Here is an 18,690-nt window from a genome sequence, read left to right as displayed (position 1 = left end):
GGGGTGAAGGGTACACATCTAACCCCATCCTAGAGGGATAGGAGCGGAACCCCCTTAATCCTGATGAAAGCTCATAGCGGTCATTGCCCCCCCCCCCTGCTCCAAAAAGGTTTTGATTCTTCAAAGTGGGATATTATTATGTCGTTATGGTAATGCTTTAATTTTCAACATTGCTGCGTTAAGGAGAGATGACCGGGGGTTATGCAGGCTGAAGAAGATCTCCCTCTCTAAACCCCTTAAAAAATTGCGATGGCCATCTTCGCTTAAAAAGTTATGACGCCTCAAATTGGGGCTATTTTCATGTCCAAATGGTAGGGTTTAACTTTGAACCCCATTCTCTTCAAAAGTCTGCTGAAAAATTACAACGCTCACTTCGCCTTAAAAAGTAATGGCCATTCAAATATTCCCCATTTGCAGCGCCTTAACCTTTTAAGGGGGAGTGGCCGCAGCGATTTTTCGACCGCCACGAGTTTTCATCGGGTTTGAAGAAGAGAGCCTCTCCCTCCCCCACCGTAAAGTTTTCGCCCCCTCCAAAATGGGGCTGAAATTCTGAGAATTATTGAAAATGTCACACAAAACTCCGAAAATTGAAAGACAAGCCAGATCTGCACGGCAACTGACAACCAGTAGAGTTGCTGAAATAACTGAGGAACAAGACTCGCGACTGGAAACAGAACGAATCAGAGCCTATATTTCAAGAGCTCCTGAAACATGAAAGAAGATGCATGAATTGACAACCTGCGAGTTTGGGCTTTTACTTTAAGAAATGTCGAAAGATCTCAATAACATGGTTGACGAATTAAAAATCGGAGGATATTGAATATTGACTACGGAATCGTGTAGCGGATCGACGAATGTAAGCGATTGAAGGCTTTATTGATCGATGCGAGGGGTAACGAGCGTGATACTAGACATTCCGAAGAAATTGACAATTTCACTTTCAATTAGCTAAATTTTGATGAAATGATGAAACATGTAAAGGCAAAAGATGAAGCGAGCTTTCACAGCCTATGACATGAAGATTCAGATTGTATGTAGTAAAGTCGATATCGGGTTTCTATTAGGTGTTCGCTTATGCACCCATGTAGTCAGCTAAGGTGAGATAAAAAATGTTAAGCTAGCTTCCCTGCAAAGAACTGTGTTGTCGGTGCCATTAGCACTTCTGGCGCAGCTCTAAATGCATTACTCAATTTGCAGTCATTGGATATATATATTCAGAGAGGAACTGATTTGTCTAGGTATATGAGGAAACAGCGGATGTCAGGAGCATAGAGCAATGGACGGGATATTTGAAGAATTGAATTCCGTTGTTTTAATGCCTTTTGATTTTCGGATCCCCATATATCGGTTTAATAGAAGATATAAAGTTAGCCTCGAATGTAGAAAAATCTGGCACAGACCAGAAGAACGCACTGTCAAACAAAACGGCGATCATCTACACTGAGAAAATATACGACCGTCTTTCGGGCTGAGGTATATACGATCGTAAAATCGGCAAGCAGAGTGATTCACGACCGATTGAAGAACAGGCGCAACGCTAATTGCAGCAGTAGCAGAACACCTTTGAGAGTCGGACATGGACGTAGCACTTGTTTGATTTTATATACAACTTCTAGACTCAATACGATAGAGATACTCTAAGTTCCTAATCAATGTAGTAGAGAGAGAAATGAAATCTCAAATGTCGAAATATTGAAGCAGAAGAGAACTAAATTTCTCCCATGCCGGGACTGCAACCAATCATTGAAGTGTCAGTAGCAATGGCAAATGTTACAATTTAACTGATTTCCTATATATGAGGAAAAGTGCTCCAAAAAGTTTCCCTCCTATTATGTGCCCTAGATTATTGTGGGAGATAGTTTCGACATTGTTTCCTCGACATCCGGAAACACTCTTCACAAGGATACCAATGAGCGACGAAGACATACCTCCAGTAACCACAGACGAAGTCTTGGACGCAATGAAAAGGGTCTGAAATACCGCAGTCCCCGGCATTGATGGGATCCCCCCCAAGGCGCTGAAACTAGCAATGAGAATGGCACTAAGCATGTTCGGACGGATATTTACAGACTGCCTAAAAGAAGGGAAAATACAAAAACTTGTATTGATTCCGAAGCCGATAGGTGAACCAACATCTTACAGACTTGTCTGTCTTCTGAATACAATAGGCAAGGTCCACGAGGTGGTAATCTATAACTGGCTATATTCTTCAATTGGCTTCTGGAAGAGTCGGCCAGCGATTATGCTACCAAATTGGTTTTCTAAATAAATATTGCGCACTGGTGACTCATGACGTCAAAAACGCGTTCAATTTTGCCAGATGGAACCATATCATCATAGCGCTCATCGCGGCACAAACACCATAATATATATTAAATATAATCTTCGATTACTTCCGATAGAGGAAGCTACTTTATGATACGGACGAAGGGTCGAAGATATATGTAATAACGGCAGGAGTTCCGCAGGGTTCTGTTCTGGGCCCTCTGCTATGGAATTTAATGTATAATGGCGTTTTACGGCTTCCGGTAGCTAAACAAGCCGTTGTCGTCGGATTCGCTGATGACGTTGGAGTGCAGCTAAAAGCAGCAGAAGCGCAACGGAGACATAGAAGGGAAGCTATTGCAATTAACGCCACGCAAAGCGGTAGCAGCTCATTTAGAATGACCAGCTAAGAACTAAACAGCCTCGCGAAGCGATACCAGAACGGTGGTCCCGTGGGGAGAGTGTGGAGAAAATATGAAAGGTTTTAATCGGTAAGAGTCCGGCATATGTGTCCTAGATTCCAGATACGTATCCATGATGAATTTCCCCCGGGAAAAAACAAAAAACAAGTCGGGAAACCGGAAGCTGGACGCTTCAGGTACGAAAGGTTTTGTGCATTTCTTAGTACGTAGCACGTAATATATGCATATACAATATTATGTGAGAATATCCACTTTCCGATGATATTGACATTTATAGCCTTCAATTTGCAAAGAAGCGGCAACTTTGACGTATTATAACTTTGTTAGCAATAGTGAGATTTCCACCAAACTTGGTAACATCATGCTCTATGTTACACTCTATATTGTTGCGAAATTTCGTGGTCCTAGCATGAACTTAAGGGGGGTTTCGCAGCGAATTACTAAAAATTATAGTAATATATTATTATTAACTTTATTTGTGCAGATATCAGTGTGGAAGGTATTTCGGAGCCCAGGCACCATATAGTGGCAGCCTCTTGATTTTTTTCAGATTTTTCGGTTGAGTAGTTTCTGAGAATGGCCCCCGTAAAGGAATGGTCACTTTCAGCCCCCCGCACTCCCCACCTTTCCAACAAATGTCAAAACTAAGACCGTTTTCGAAAAGTACTAACTGAGACCTTTAATTTGATATCCCACATGACTATATTTGATGAAAAAAAAAATTACACCCCCCTTTTGCATGTATGGGGACCCCCCCTTAAATTCAACGTAAGAGGATGTAACTCACTGTATGCGTGAGCGTTCACAGTTCCCACCTTTTTACCAAATTTGGTGTCAATCGCTGTAACCGTTTCCGAGAAAAATGCGTGTGACGGACAGACAGACAGACAGACAGACAGACGGCCGTCGATATCCCTCGACTGCAGTGCCTCGGTGGTGGATTACTTGGCCACCGTTGCATCAAATACTACAAGTAGCCTGGAGAAAGAGGCATTTAAAAGGAGTACATCACTCCCGAGAACGCCTGTTCAAAACCCAAGAAAATATGGGGCACAAACTGGTCAGTTATTAGCCCATAGCGGGGTAACTACACCTGGTCGAAACATGTCGCAGGACTTAGTGGTTGATCCATTTAAGAGAAGCTCGACGATAGCGCGATCTCCTCCGAAATCAACCTTGATGAAGGAAGGAAATCTGGGAAGCATTCGGAAGGCTAATAAGTACGTAAGCGCCCAATGCGAAAACCAAGCGGAGGAGCTATGTCAGAGTCCGGACGAATCATCGTTTGCCCTACTCGGAGGCAAAATAGTAGAGTTGTCCGAGTTTATTAAGGACAAACACAACGTGCACCAGGCCATCAAAAACATGGTCCGTACCATTCGGGTACTATACAATGGTGCCAAGGAAGAAAAAAACGCCTCGAAGAAATCAAGCGTCACCCAGGCAACACAAGTGACACCCCCTCAACATCCAAAGGGCGGTAAACTTGAAAAAAGGAGTAGAGAGTGCGCGAACGATTCTTTCGGATGCTCACAGGACGCGAAAAGGCAAAAAGGCCTCTCACCGGCAAAAGGCAAGGGAAACAAAGTTACCAACATCGTGGAAACTGCGGCGCCGGCTCCAATTGACCCAAGGGAGGCAAAGCCTCAAAAAGGGACCAAGGAAGCATGGACCAAGGTTGGTGGAAGGAAAAACACGACGCAGAAAAGAAGATTACGGCCCGAATTAATCATCATCTCCAAAAAAGGGGATATGACTTACGCCGATATCCTTAGGAAGGTCAAATCCGATCCTGAGCTGATGGACCTTGGAGAAAACGTCAGCCGAATCAGACGTTCCCAGAAAGGAGACTTGATGCTGGAGCTGAAGAAGTCTCCGGGCAAAACGGTAGAAAATTTCCTCGGCAAGGTGGAGAAGTCCTTAGGAGAAGAAGCTCAAGTACGGGCCAGAAAGCAGAAGCTTGTCATCGAATGCAAGGACATTGACGAAATCACGACCAAGGAGGATATCCGTGACGCCCTAGAAAAGCAGTTCGGACCACTTGGCTTGCAAGATTCCGCAATCAGGGGACTGCGGAAGGCATACGGAGGCACGCAAACGGCAACTATAAGCTTACCAACTGAAGCAGCGTTCAAACTGCTGGCGGCTGGGAAAGTAAAAATAGGTTGGGTCGTTTGCCGACTCAGGGAGCAGGTATCTCTTAAGCGCTGCTTTAGATGCCTGGAATTCGGCCACATAGCGGCAAAATGCACCGGTGACTGTGACAGGTCAAAATGTTGCAGAAAATGTGGGAGAGAAGGCCATATGTTCAGGGAATGCAAGGCTGAGCCTGAATGCATGCTCTGCAAGGAAAAAAAGGGCGTCGACTGTCGGCACGTTGCAGGCAGCAGCAGATGCCCAGTGTTTAGGCGAGCCTTGAATGCAGTAAAAAAATGAGGTTGATACAAATCAACCTCAACCACTGCGAGGCAGCGCAAGAACTTCTCTCGCAGACCATCTATGAGAAGGGAATCGAAGCTGCCATAATCAGCGAGCCCTATCGCAACAATAAGAGCGGTGCCTGGACTGCAGATGAAACTGGCAAGGCGGCAATATGGGCGTGTGGAAATCAGGCCATTCAAGAAGTGATGGAGTTTCCAGAAGTTGGATTCGTCAGGGCAAAAATAGCTGGTATCTATATTTATAGTTGCTATGCTCCACCAAGCGCGACGATAACAGAATTCGAAGGAATGCTAGGTATGCTATTCTCGGATGCAAGAAGTCGAAACCCCAAGATCATAGCTGGTGATTTCAACGCGTGGGCCGTGGATTGGGGCAGTCGCACTACGAACACCAGGGGCCGTATCCTGCTCGAGGCTTTCGCGGAGCTAGATTTGGTGCTTGCCAACACGGGAAACGCTTCCACTTTTCGTGGGACAGGGTCGGGCTCAATAGTCGATCTGACATATGTGAGTATCACATTGGCGAGGAGAATGACATGGTTTGTCAGTGAGCATTATACTCACAGCGACCACCAGGCGATTTTCCTCCAGATCGAATATGGGCCATGCGTCGATGCGTGTTCCCGTGAGGCTGGAAACCGGGGCTGGTCCGTGGAAGGGCTTGAGGAGGATGCATTCATAGAGATGCTATTGGGAGGCCAATGTCCCGGTGGTGCGGCTACGGAAAAGGTAGAGCAAATGATGGGACGCATAACAAGAGCATGCGACGCTGCTATGCCGAGGCGACGAGTTCTCGCAAAAAGGCGCTCAAACTATTGGTGGAATGAAGAGATCGCGGTGCTACGGAATGCATGTTTTCGTGCTAGAAGGATCTGCCAACGATCTAGAGCAAGACCAGACTTCGACGAGAAACGGCTAGCATATGTGAACCTTCGAGGTAGGCTTAAGCAGGCTATACGGACCAGCAAGCGAGAATGCTTCAAGGAGCTTTGCACAGAGGCAGACCAAAGCCCCTGGGGAACAGCGTACAGGATAGTTATGAAGAAGATGAGAGGGCGAACACGACAATTGACCTGTCCGCATCTTCTGCTCGATATCGTGACGGCGCTCTTCCCCCCGGATAAAGGGGAGCGCAAACAACACAAGCGAGCACTCGACGTCTACACCATACCTGCGGTAACTGAGGAGGAACTTATGCAAATTTGCCGGAGAATTGGTGATAACAAAGCACCCGGTCTGGATGCTGTTCCCAATAGAGCCCTTAAACTCGCTGTTAAGACCAGACCCGACTGGTTTATCAGCGTGTTTGAGACATGCATGATAGAAGGAATTTTCCCCGATCGGTGGAAGAGGCAAAAACTAGTTTTGCTCCCGAAGCCGAATAAACATCCAGGACACCCTTCATCATACCGACCGATTTGCCTTATCGACACGGCAGGAAAGATGCTCGAAAGGGTCATCTACAACAGACTGCTCCCTATCATCGAATACAAGGATGGACTATCGGAGCGACAATTTGGATTTCGTCAAGCCCACTCAACGATCGACGCCGTAGACGTTGTTTTGAAGCTGGCTCGAGACGCGATGTCGTCTAAAAAATGCTGTGCCGTAGTGACATTGGACATCAAAAATGCGTTCAATTCCGCAAGCTGGGAGTGGATAAAAAGTTCACTGGCTAACACGGGTGTCCCTAGTTACTTGACTAAGCTCCTCAACAGTTACCTTTCGGAGAGGACACTTTGGTACGACACGGATGAGGGATCCAAGCAGTACACCGTCACCGCAGGAGTACCACAGGGCTCAGCGTTGGGTCCTCTCCTGTGGAACGTCATGTACAATGGGGTCCTTGTCCTTCCCGTGCCAAAGGAGGCCACGATAATCGGTTTCGCAGATGATCTAGCTGTGGTTGTCGTCGCGAAAGAACCTGAAGATGTCGAAATGTACGCTAACGAAACCATTAGCGCCATAAAAGCGTGGCTGGAGATGGTTCAGCTTGACCTTGTGGAACAAAAGACGGAGGCGGTCTTGATTACCAATCGTAGGAAGAGGAATACAATTAATATTCGATTTGGTAGTCACGTCATCACTTCGAAGCCGGTTATCAAATACCTGGGGGTGATGATTGACGCTAAGATCAATTTCAGGGGACATCTGGACTATGCCTGTGAGAAAGCGGCAAATACCAGCGTATCATTAGCGCGGATGATGCCTAACATTGGAGGTCCAAGGTATAGTCGCAGATTACTTGTGGCCGGAGTGGTTCGCTCCACACTATTATACGCGGCACCAGTTTGGGAGGAAGCATTAGCGTGTGAGAGTAATCGTAGGAGAGTAAATATGACTTACCGCTTAGTGGCGCTAAGGGTGTGCAGCGCCTTCAGAACAATATCAGGCGAGGCAGCGTGTGTTATTGCGGGAATGATCCCGATAGACATTCTGGCAAGTGAAACACGCTGCCTGTACGAGACAAGGAAAATGAATCCTCTTGAAAAGGATGCAGAACGCCGAAAGGCGGCAAGGCGAGAGTCGCTGGAAAAGTGGCAGAAACGGTGGGATGACTCGCAGAGGGGTCGCTGGACCCACACTTTGATTCCCCGTATTGAAGAGTGGATCCAGCGACGACACGGTGAGATTAACTACCATCTCACGCAATTCCTGTCGGGACATGGCGGTTACAGGAAGTACCTGCACCAATTCAGGCTGGATGATTCTCCCTTGTGTCCTGAATGTGGTTGCACACCTGAGGACCCGGAGCATGTTATGTTCCACTGTCCACGATTTCTCTCAGAAAGGAGGAGTCTGGAAGACTCCCTGAAAACCACTCTAAGCCCGCAGAACATCGTCGGGGAAATGTTGAAATCGGAGGAAAACTGGTGTGCGGTGAACACCGCCATCAAACGAATACAAGAAGAACTGGCAAGAGCGGAGCGCGCAAGGAGGACGCGAAGAACGGAAGGCGTGGTCGCGTAAAGCACAGTCCACCCCGCGAAGTAATGCTTTGCGGCGGTCCCGCGGGGAAGGAAAAAGGAGAAAGTGGGGGTGGTTTTAGTGGGTGAGAATCCCACACGCTGCTGCAACCTGGCGCGGCAGTGTCTTTCTAAGATTTCCACCTCCATCCATAAAAAAAAAAAGACAGACAGACGGACAGACAGACAGACAGACAGACAGACAGACAGACAGACAGACAGACAGACAGACGGTAAACCGATTTTAATAAGGTTTTGTGTTTACACAAAACCTTAAAAACGGTGGACAGACAGTAAACCGATTTTAATAAGGTTTTGTTTTACACAATCTTAGAAAGGAGATATACTGTTACATCGTACAGCTATTATAGAGGAACCATATTGTTGAGCACTATGTATAAGATATTGTTATACACGCGCCATCTTACTGGACTGGATAGCCCTATATGCCCAGAGCGCTGTTAGCTTACACCAAAGAGACCTCACTTCAGGCAAAGCAGCATCATCCCCCAGTGGCGATTGATGAAAAACTATTCGAATATGACCAATAGTTGCACCATATTTTTATCGACCTCAAGGCCGCCTTTGACAGCATAACTAGGGTAGAACTTCACACAGCCATGAGAGGATTCGCTATACCGACAAAATTAGTAAAACTGATTAGATTAACCTTGACAAATTTGCGAGGTCAGGTAAAAACAGCATTTTCCCACCATAATTTCGGTCTACGACAAGAGGCTGGTAGCTTAGTCGAAAAAAGTGATCCGCGACGCTAAGACTAACATCAGAAGCACTATTCTCTTCAAGTCCACCCAACTGCTGATCTATGTTGACGACATTGACATAATGGGGAGAACGCCCCGAGATGTCCAAACTGTCTTCATTCAGGTGGAGCAAGGGGCAATCGGCGCGAGATCTCGGGCTCCACATTAATAAAGGTAAGACAAAGTACATGATGGCAACATTAGCACCAAATACAAAAACTAAACAACGAAGATACGAAACTACAATTTTGTAATAATTGAAATTTTTTTCTATCTAAGGGTGAAAATCACAACCGATAACAGCTTCGGTGACGAAATTCGCCCACGGTGCTTGGTATTGCCAAGCAACAGAACCTAGGCTGCGTTGGGTGGATCATGTATGAGTGTGGATGACCTAGCTAGGAAAGTTTATAGCGCTAATATCTATGATAGAAAAAGAAGATATGGTAGACTCTGCCTTAGATGGAACGATGGCGTAGACCACGGTGTCAAATGGTTGCTGGAAATATCGAATTGGTGAATCTCGGTGCAAAACCAGGATGTTTGGAATTTCTTATTCAGCTGGGCCTAGACCGGACAGAGTACATACCAAATAGACCGAACAATCATAAAAATCAAAACAGCCGTTTAGAAGACGCTACAAACAACAATCACCGACATTTTCTTAAAGGTCCGTATTTTGAAAGATTGCTTACAATTGTGGCATGTCTTCAGTTATAAGTTTTACCCCTGCGCAGCATGAACATAGCAAAAGTGACATCCAAGATTGTATATTCATATCTAAGAGGTGATACAATTATGAGAATATCTCATGATATCATGATTCACTTTCTTTGTGATTTGAATTTGATTCAAACCCTGAGGCAAGAAATACACACTTAACAGTGCAACACTTCTAAGTGACCAAATACAAAAGAGCAACTGCACTGAATACCTGAATCTAGTTTTTCAGACACGTTCATATAGAGTATGAGGAAATGAAATTCAATTCGAATTCATGGACCGTTCAAGTTCAAGCTGAACATTTTGAAAGGAAAAAATGTCTTCTGGCTTTCCAAGGCCTCCTATCACCAGCTCGAGGGCGAAATTCAAATTTACTTCCTAGCCTACCGCGAGCATACCATTCCGTCTAAAGCACAGAAAAAATCTGATTCTATTTCAGGTAAGAGCTAATTAAACGCACATCGAATAGCGTAACAGTGGAGCACCGCCATGAATTGTTTCAATTATATCTGAGGCTGCCTCCAAGTCATGCGTCTCATCCTTCTCTTTTCTGGTATTGTTTTATGAATAGAGGATTTTAGCGTGTTGTACCTCCTTTGATGGCTCTCTATGTGTAGGTCTGATATCTGCAGCCTGCTTTGTCGCGGCTTTTACTATTATGTATTGTGGATGTTTACAATGAGCACTCCCTCCCAAGAACGCTAAGATTATTTTGTTTATTGCAATTATCATTCAACGACAGCTTTTACCATGCAGTGCAATTGAGGCTCATTCTGTTTTTTCTGTTTTCTCTGGTCTTTTGTTCTTACTCTTTTGCTTTTGAATGCTTTTAGATAATACAAAACGGGCGTGCTCGGAATAAATATCTTTCTCAACGGTAGAGGGGCCTTGAGCAAATACTTAGATAGCACCCGAACCTCGTGTGATATCAATGAAGCGTTCGTTTTCCTTAATTGAATAGTGCAGACATGACTTCTGCCTGTATAAGAATATTGTTACCTTTGGGGGAACAAGGACGCAACTGTTCCCTATCTTATGAATCGCTACTTAGAATGAACTGATAAAATTCCGTCCCATGATAAAAAATGATTAAAACACCAAATGCATATTTCTTCCGTTCCGCACGTTCTTCCTTTCTTTTGAATTCTTTCCTCAAAAAAACTTAGTCTCTCACGACAAGAAAGATGCTCCCGAAAATCCCCCAAAAAAGTTGTGTAACTTAAAACCATACCCACGGGTATAATTTTCCATACAATTAACCCCCATATCGTATGTCGAGCTATTGTACCGCCAAATCAGCATGGACACTTACCTTGGAACGATTTTTGTTATAGCTAAAGGTTATTGTCACGTTATGTGAATTGGGGGTGATTTTGACCACGGTTGAGTCGGCCAGCTCCAAATGTTGGCTCCGTTCGGCCGATTGCACAAAGTCCTCTGTTCTCATGTCTTCGACGCGTCGCAGTTCACCTGTCGACAGCTCAATCAAGGAACCTTTTGTGAAATTTGTTGGTGAGTTGATATTACTTGAGTTTCTGAAATTTGATAGATTTTTGGTTAGAATAGTTGCCGGGATTTTGGGTGAAGGGTATATGATCTATGGGAAGAAATCGGTTGGAATTTAAGATGAACCGAACTAGACTATCCTGGGAAAATCTTAACACATAAGAACTGCTTATGAAGTTACCTAAAAACAGCAGCCGAAATCGGTGATCGATGTCGTCCAACATCCTTCTCACCATATGGCGGGCGTGTCAAAATCCTATGCTTCATCGATCCTTCTTTCCCGGATGGCACTTTGAATCCTGCTTGGTTTTCCAACATTATATTGGTTTTTCCGTTCAATTGACTTATGTTTTTCAAATCCTTCTCCTTCGGATATGATACTGGCTGGCGATCGACGCCCATCGCAGATGGCTGAGGGAGATGTGGAGGGCTGGGTAGATGCAAGGACGGCGGCGCAGCAGGTGCATGCGGATGACGTTCTGGCATTACTGGCAGTTGAGTTGTGCTTAAGCTCGAACCCGTGGGACTATTGTGACTACTACTTAAAAGAGTGGAAGCACTGTGCGGACTAACAAGTTGTGTTGCGGCCACGGCGGGCGCTGGGGGAGGACCCAGTAGAGGTGGTGCACCAGGCGGACTATATGCACTAGGAGAGGGATGTAGGTATGGGTAAATATGGCGATCAGGGTGCAGTTGGGCCCGAACAAGTTGTGAGGTCACGAAGTACGAAGGATCCCTGTAACGAAGGAGTGATTCTTTTAGTTTCAGTGATAATAGGGGATGAGTGTCATACTTACGTATAAAATGATCGGTTTGCAGCCAACGCTCTTGAATATTGATAAACTGCAGCAGATGCAGCTTCAGACGATGGAAAAGGCATTTTTTGTGCAGCAAGGATGCCTGCCATCATTTCTCGCTCACGTTCACTGGGTGAATGTGGCGGAGGATGCTGGTCCGATGGTGAACTCTTCATTGGTGGAGTGGATGAGTTTCCACCGCCGCTACTGCTACAGTTGCTATTATTATTACTAGTAACCAAATTCACAGGTCCCGCCTGATCCAATGAGTATTTCGATCGAGGTGATGCTGCATTACCTAAGTTTAAGCTGCCCCCACCAACTTTGCTACCACGCCCATGTAATGGAATGCCATTGCTACTGCCATTTGTGTTATTACCGGAATTGGGACTACCGCTGGGATTCCCAGTTGAATTGTTTCCACTACCTCCAGCTAAGCCGTTGTGACGCAGCGGCTTCGGATGTGGTCTTAAGAACTCTGCAGAGGACATAGTTACCGCCACTGAACCGGACGGAAGAATGTTATTAAGCGTACTTCTACTACTTAATGAGGAAGATGAGGAGTGGAAGGAAATATTTCTTCTTGTTATTGTTGGTTTCGTACCTTCTGGCAGTGGTGCTGACAATTGTGTAGACGGTAGTAATAAGCCACCACTGTTCAATGCTGAATGTGCTGCCAACATATGATGATGGCTATGCTCCAAGGCTGCTTGCTGCGATGGTATTACAGCTGCAGCAGCCGCGGCTGCTGTGCCAGCGGCTGCAGCAGCTGCAGCAATTGAGAAATTATGATGATGCGCATATGCATGTGTAGCTGCTGCGGCTGGACCAAAATTTTCAACAGCTGATAACATCGGCTGAATTTTCTCCTCAACAATTGGTTGATAAAGTTGAAAATTGGAACTGTTTGTATGGCGAGGACTAGTCAAACCACGTTATCGTACTGATTCGGATATCTGAAATATAGAAAAAAAAATCTTTAATTCTACTTCATTTTATGCTATATTATTAGATGCAAATAACGAATGATGAATTCCACAATTTGCTATAGCTTATATCCTCTTTGCGCAAACTTTTTATTAGAATAGTTAGTTAAATAGTTAATAAAAGGCTAAAATTTATTAACTAAAATTTTTTACGAATAAAAATCAATGAAAAAGTTGTCAATTTCAATCACTACGACTCGGCACAGAACCGACTCTTGCAGACCATTGGCAAGAAAAACATCGATGTGGCCATTATTAACGAACTGGAAGTGCGGATATGACACCTGACTCAGAGATCTCATAGGCCACTCAGCGATATGACTTGCGAGGAGAGACATTTCAAGTGGTAGAACATATGGGGCCAGATTAGCAGAGGCGGAGACGAGAGGTATCCAGATCTACAGCTGTTATGTTTCTCGTAGCGTAACACTTGCAGAATATGAAGAGATGTGATTAGCACCCTAGCCAAACGCAAGACGATACAGCTCAAAAATCCCAGCCGGTAGTTTTATTAGTGGAAATGGACGAGGTGCTTGTGAATGTTAGAAACGAAAACTTTTCGGAGAGAAACCTAGGGCACACAGCGGACCCGATATACGTCGTTACTTCGTTTGGGGTGAATCAAAGAACGACCGATATGTTTTCTGAAGCCATCGCAGTCGATATACAGCTGGATGGCACTGCCTTTTAGCAAATCCTTTAAATTATTCGGTGGACTAAGGAAACCATGCCCAGAGAAGAAACTCCCCCTAGAGATCCATCCGGACACTTCAACCAGCAGCCGTTGCAAATACTGGTGGAATAGTTAAATTGCAGCTCAGTCGGTATCATTCGAGCAATGGGGCTATATCAAGGAAACCCTGCAATGTTGAAAGAGGGAAGGCGTACTGGTATAAGTGTCTGACAATTTGAAATCAAAGGAAATGTTTCAAGCAGCTCTGCTGGAAGGCTGATATAAATCCCTGGAGAATGGCTCACAAAGTCTTAATGACAAAGTGGCGAGGACAAAAATTACCGCAAATATTCTGGCCGCCTTGTCTCAAAAATAGTAGTCACCCTTTTTTCCTACCGTCAAAACTGCGGAAAGTAAATGGCAGCGAAAATAAACGAATGTACGATATCTCCATTTAGCGACGGAGGAGTTGCAGGAAATATTTGGGAGGACAGGTGACAATAAAAAGTCATTTCGATCTAATTTTCAAGAAAGCTGTGAAGATGACAGTGAAGAATAAGCTCGATCTATTCGTGAATGCCTACCGCTGCAAAGGCAAAAATTTATAGTTACGCAAATCGAATAAGTCACTAGGGGATCGAGTAGATACAATGGCGAAGATATTGGAAACAGGGTTCTATTCATCTTCAAAAATGGCACCTAAAATATTTCGAAGCGGCGCCTAAAATATTTCTATCACAAATCTTGTGTAACTTTGCTGGAGATTATTCATAGATGACGTGACGAAATTAATACTACTTTATGCAAAAACAATACAGGCAGAAACGATGGCAAACTCATAGAACCGAAAAAAGTAGGCTCTTTGATTTATGACTGATGGGCGTGTAGCGTCTCTAGGACAATATCAGACTTCATTACTGAAGAAAGGATGGCCTAATAGGTATAAAGCACAGGAGAAAATATTGTCATTAGGATGGAATCGTGTAACCCCTAGTAGCGCGACGTATCCTTCGCTGAAAGGTCGATGGATGCGCAAACTAATCCTTATCATTAGGGAGTGGATCGAGCATCAACAAATTATCACTTTATGCAGTTCCTCACAGGATACGGATGCTGCTACAGAGGGCACCAGCATTGCTTTATATTGGATGATTCTATAAATGCGGTAACACGTCAGAAAACCCAGATTGCGTACTGTTCTATTCCTGAATGAGACACAGAAAGCTAATGTATTCCCTGGGGGTGGTGGGGGGGTGCCCAAGTCAGAGGGTAACTGGCTTGTAGTTAGTAATTTAAAATTAAAACCGGAGTAATGAGTAATTTCGGCAATAACCCTGCTGCCAGGAACATGCTTAACATCGAAAAATGTGGGTTCATTACTTAGGTTCACACATCTACCAATCAGTTGGCAGATTAATAATGACGACGTCAATTTATGACATGCTGTATTATTCCTTCAAGTGGAAGTCTGAATTTTGACCAGCACTTGCGTCAGTATCATTAATGTTGTAAAATTCTCAGCGATGATATCTGATAGACTGCCTTTCCTCAGTCGCTGTCCTGTTGTCAAAGTTACTTTCGCTTTTAAATTCTGATGACTGATAAAAGAAACTGGTCAGCAATAAACGTGTTAAAGAACAAAGGAAGCGATATGGAATTTTGTATTTTATTTTCTCTTATACGTGATGATCCTGAAATCGATATCACGGTTTTCGGAAATTGGCTACAGAATGCATGGATAAAACCAAATCGATTTTGTTGGGCCCATCTGGAATAAGGCTCATTTTACACGGATACAATTCTATTCGGCTGTGACTGAAAACGACCCGAACCGAATGAAACATATTCACATATAAACGGTTATCGTAAGGTTCCTATTCGGTAAATAGCTCATTTTAATCAAAATAAAACCTGGCAACTCAATTCACTCGCTCTGAGTTCAAAACCGAAACTGAACCGTGCAATAAAGCCTTGATTTAACCGTATTAAAACCTGTTGAAACTTATTCGGGTCGTGGGAGTATTCGATACTATAAGGTTTCTATCATTTAAAGAATCGAAACCGATACACCGTTTTACACCTATTGGCCGCGACAAACACAGCAGTATAGACGTACCGGTACTAATAAAAGGATCTAGTCTATTGATCTACAAAAGCCGAGGATCCGGTCATGTAAGTTCACTAGGCTAGTTAGTTTTTTGAGGAAAATTTTCGAAAGTAAAAAAAATTACGCTTGTCTCTTTTGTTTTCATTTCAACGGAAATAGAGAACTGAAATCGGCAGTTAATGTAAGCTATAATAAGGCACTGAAATAACATTTTAGATGGGAACTGGAACACCGGGGAAAGGAGAAAAGTGGTCACCAGACGAAAATCAAACTTTCATAAGTTTTTGGTAGATATCACAGGCAGAAATGAAACAAGATATACCCAGGATCGTAGGAGGAAGCTCCAGGCACGCTGCCCAATACCCCCATCTTTCTTCGAACACAGAGACGTTTAAGCCGACAGGAACGCAAGGATTATTAGTAGACACAGTAATATTTCAAAACTAAACTATTAACCAGTTCCTCAGTTACATACCTTTCAGATACATGTGAGCCTTCAGCTAAAAAGCATATGAGATCGTCAAGGTTCACAATTTAATTTTAGAATTAAATTAATTTTCACTTTATTGATCCACATTCACACGTTAAGCATTACAGTTTTATTGATAACATTTTCTGATCTCAATTCTATTTATCAAGCCATGAGAAATTTCCCTCGGAGAAACACGAAATTAACTAACTTCATTCAGAATTTCCACTAAACTGAATTCTAGACAGACTGTCGACACCTTGAGATCACCTTTCATAAAGGCAAAACCTATTTTCTTCCTGCCAAAATTGAAAAACCAGTTCATATCCATTAAGAGATTATAATAACCTTTGTCTTGTATACCTGCTTGCCTCTGGCTTTTGTGGGGTGTAATAAAATTTAAAACTGAACGCCAGGTTATTAGGTAGATTGTTCCAGATTTCAGGTTTAATATCTTATTAAAAACCATTCATTAAATGGTGGGTGAAAGGCATGGGGGTGTTCTTTCAAAAAATGCTAAACATATGCAGGTATGTTTTATGATCAGCAAAAAATCCCTTCTTATCAAAGTTAGAGAGAATCGCAAATCAGAAATTACCCTTGGTTGACTGGATACCTGGAAATACGGTTAAATGTTTTTGTTGCGATTTATCTAAGTAAGGGGGTATCTTGAACTTTTAGTCCTTTCAATTTTTACATTCCATTCATGTGGTTTTATCTCCCGGCGAGAAAAGCCCTGAAAGGAAATAACCATCTGGAATGAAAAGTTACTCGGTTTTAAAAAAAGCAGCCCAGAATTAGGGAGCTGTTTTCCGTTTGAGCCATGAAAGTTTTTTAAATTAAAAAGTGAACATTTTGAGAGTTGTTTAATTAAGAATGGCATTAAAAAAACAATGGGTTTAAAATTAAAACTTAAGAAGATTTTTCTTGGTGTTTTTATAGAAACTTCCAATCAAAGGTATTACTAACAAATTGTAAACATCTCATTACACTTAGACCTTGCATTAGTTGATTTACTTATGTATATAGTGTATCGAAAAAAACATGATTGGCCCAACTATAACTACCCTATCACTCCTTCTCGACCATCTTGGTAGAGTGGATCCCATAATGTGTACGATTGCCAGGCCTGCACGCTGACCAAGTTCTTTGTTTGCGATAGTACCAGGCCAGCATACTCCGATGATACCACGCAGACAGGTGTTCACGAAGGCCTGGAGCTTTTGAGTAACAGTGGAGTTCACTTTCCATGGGCTACCTCTCGCACAGAACAGACTCAACTCGATCTTGGTGTTGAGATAACTGGATTTCCCGATTTTAGACAGGCCAGCGAAAGCGGATCCAGCGTTGTCAATCCGTCGGGAAACATCGAGTTCGGTGCCACCATCGGCAGAAGCCAAGCTTACTAGATATACAAATTGATCGACGATTTAGATGCTCTGCCCATTAATGCAGATAGGGAAAATACGATGACTCGTCAGACTGAGAACTTTGAATTTGTTGGTGTTAATCTTCAGTTCAACTCTAATTGCCTCTCCTTCCAAATCCAGAGCCAGTTTTTCAAGGTGAGAGAGAAAACAAATGACATCTGCGTAGTCGAAGTATTTGAGGAAAGATGCCATACTCCGTTGAACTCTTCCACATCCTTCAGACAAGGCAGCATAAAGAACATAACGATAACGAGAATAAATAATATCAGTGACAAGATGCGATGGTGGACGTCGCTGTGAACCTTAAAATCCTCTGAAATTTTACCTCGGTGCAATACGTGGCATTTTGCGCCATGAAATGTTGCTCTGATAATAACTATCAGTTTCTCCAGAATGCCCTTTCTCATCATCGCAAACATTTGCAAAATCGATGAAGAGCAGGGGAAGCGAAGAACTCAACTTCGAGTACTGCACTAAGATGATCCGTAGGGTGTAGATGTGGCCAATGCAGGAGGATTCGGAGCGGAAACTAGCCTGCTTTCTGTCCATCAAGTTTTCGAGATGTTCTTTAATGCGTTCCAGGAATATTTTTGCAATGGCAGAGGGCACGCAAATAGCCCCTCCACCATCGTCATACTTAAAACGGTTGCCCTTCTTTGGAATCTTAACGATCATCCCCTTTTTCCACTCTCTGGGTAAGGTGTGGGTGTGGATTTTTTTTATACAATCATCCTCATGTATGAATTCGTGAAAGCTTGCAAAAGAATGAAACGAAGTTTAAGGGAGAAAGACTAGGAATTGGGGAATGGAAATATGATAGAGTTCAAGCTCCGCGAAGGGCACGTTGAAAATGTCTGCGTTGCGTGTATTATAAGACGCAAGATGACAGGTGATGTCATTAGGGGTGGAGCAGTTCATCAGACCCGAGGAAAGTTTAAAAAATGTGCACAAATCTAGACAGGTTCTACGTTGTTATAGGAAGAGGAAGTTCAGAAAGCGGAGGTTCGAGGGGTAGTCTACCTGGAGAAAGTTTTTCCTAAAGAAGAGGGAACGGGTGAATTTACGTTACAAGTTCTCAAGAACAAGACAATCATAGTTACGGGAGGGTGTTCATATCATGGAGCAGTACCCGAGAGTACTT

At 43.6% G+C, this 18,690-nt stretch overlaps 1 protein-coding gene across 7 annotated transcripts in view; it reads right to left on the bottom strand.

Annotated features, from left to right (window-relative positions):
- The window catches only part of LOC119656731 (ataxin-1), a 217,510-nt gene that overhangs the window by 2,656 nt on the left and 196,164 nt on the right, over nucleotides 1-18,690 (bottom strand). For 5 of the 7 annotated variants that reach the window (XM_038063268.1, XM_038063269.1, XM_038063267.1 and 2 more), the window contains 3 exons: nucleotides 11,885-12,840; nucleotides 11,269-11,823; nucleotides 10,894-11,116 (listed from right to left, as the gene is read on the bottom strand). In XM_038063268.1, coding sequence (XP_037919196.1) covers nucleotides 10,894-11,116; nucleotides 11,269-11,823; nucleotides 11,885-12,738 — 1,632 coding nt within the window. In that variant the 5' untranslated portion in view covers nucleotides 12,739-12,840. Of the gene's footprint in view, nucleotides 1-10,893; nucleotides 11,117-11,268; nucleotides 11,824-11,884; nucleotides 12,841-16,125; nucleotides 16,146-18,690 lie in introns of those variants that run through there. The other 2 variants (XM_038063273.1, XM_038063271.1) reach the window with 2 other exon arrangements.

This window comes from Hermetia illucens, chromosome 5 (genome assembly GCF_905115235.1).
Source record: "Hermetia illucens chromosome 5, iHerIll2.2.curated.20191125, whole genome shotgun sequence".
Taxonomy (NCBI): domain Eukaryota; kingdom Metazoa; phylum Arthropoda; class Insecta; order Diptera; family Stratiomyidae; genus Hermetia; species Hermetia illucens.
The sequence above is the reverse complement of the archived record's forward strand: the minus strand, read 5'-3'. Positions and strand labels throughout refer to the sequence as shown.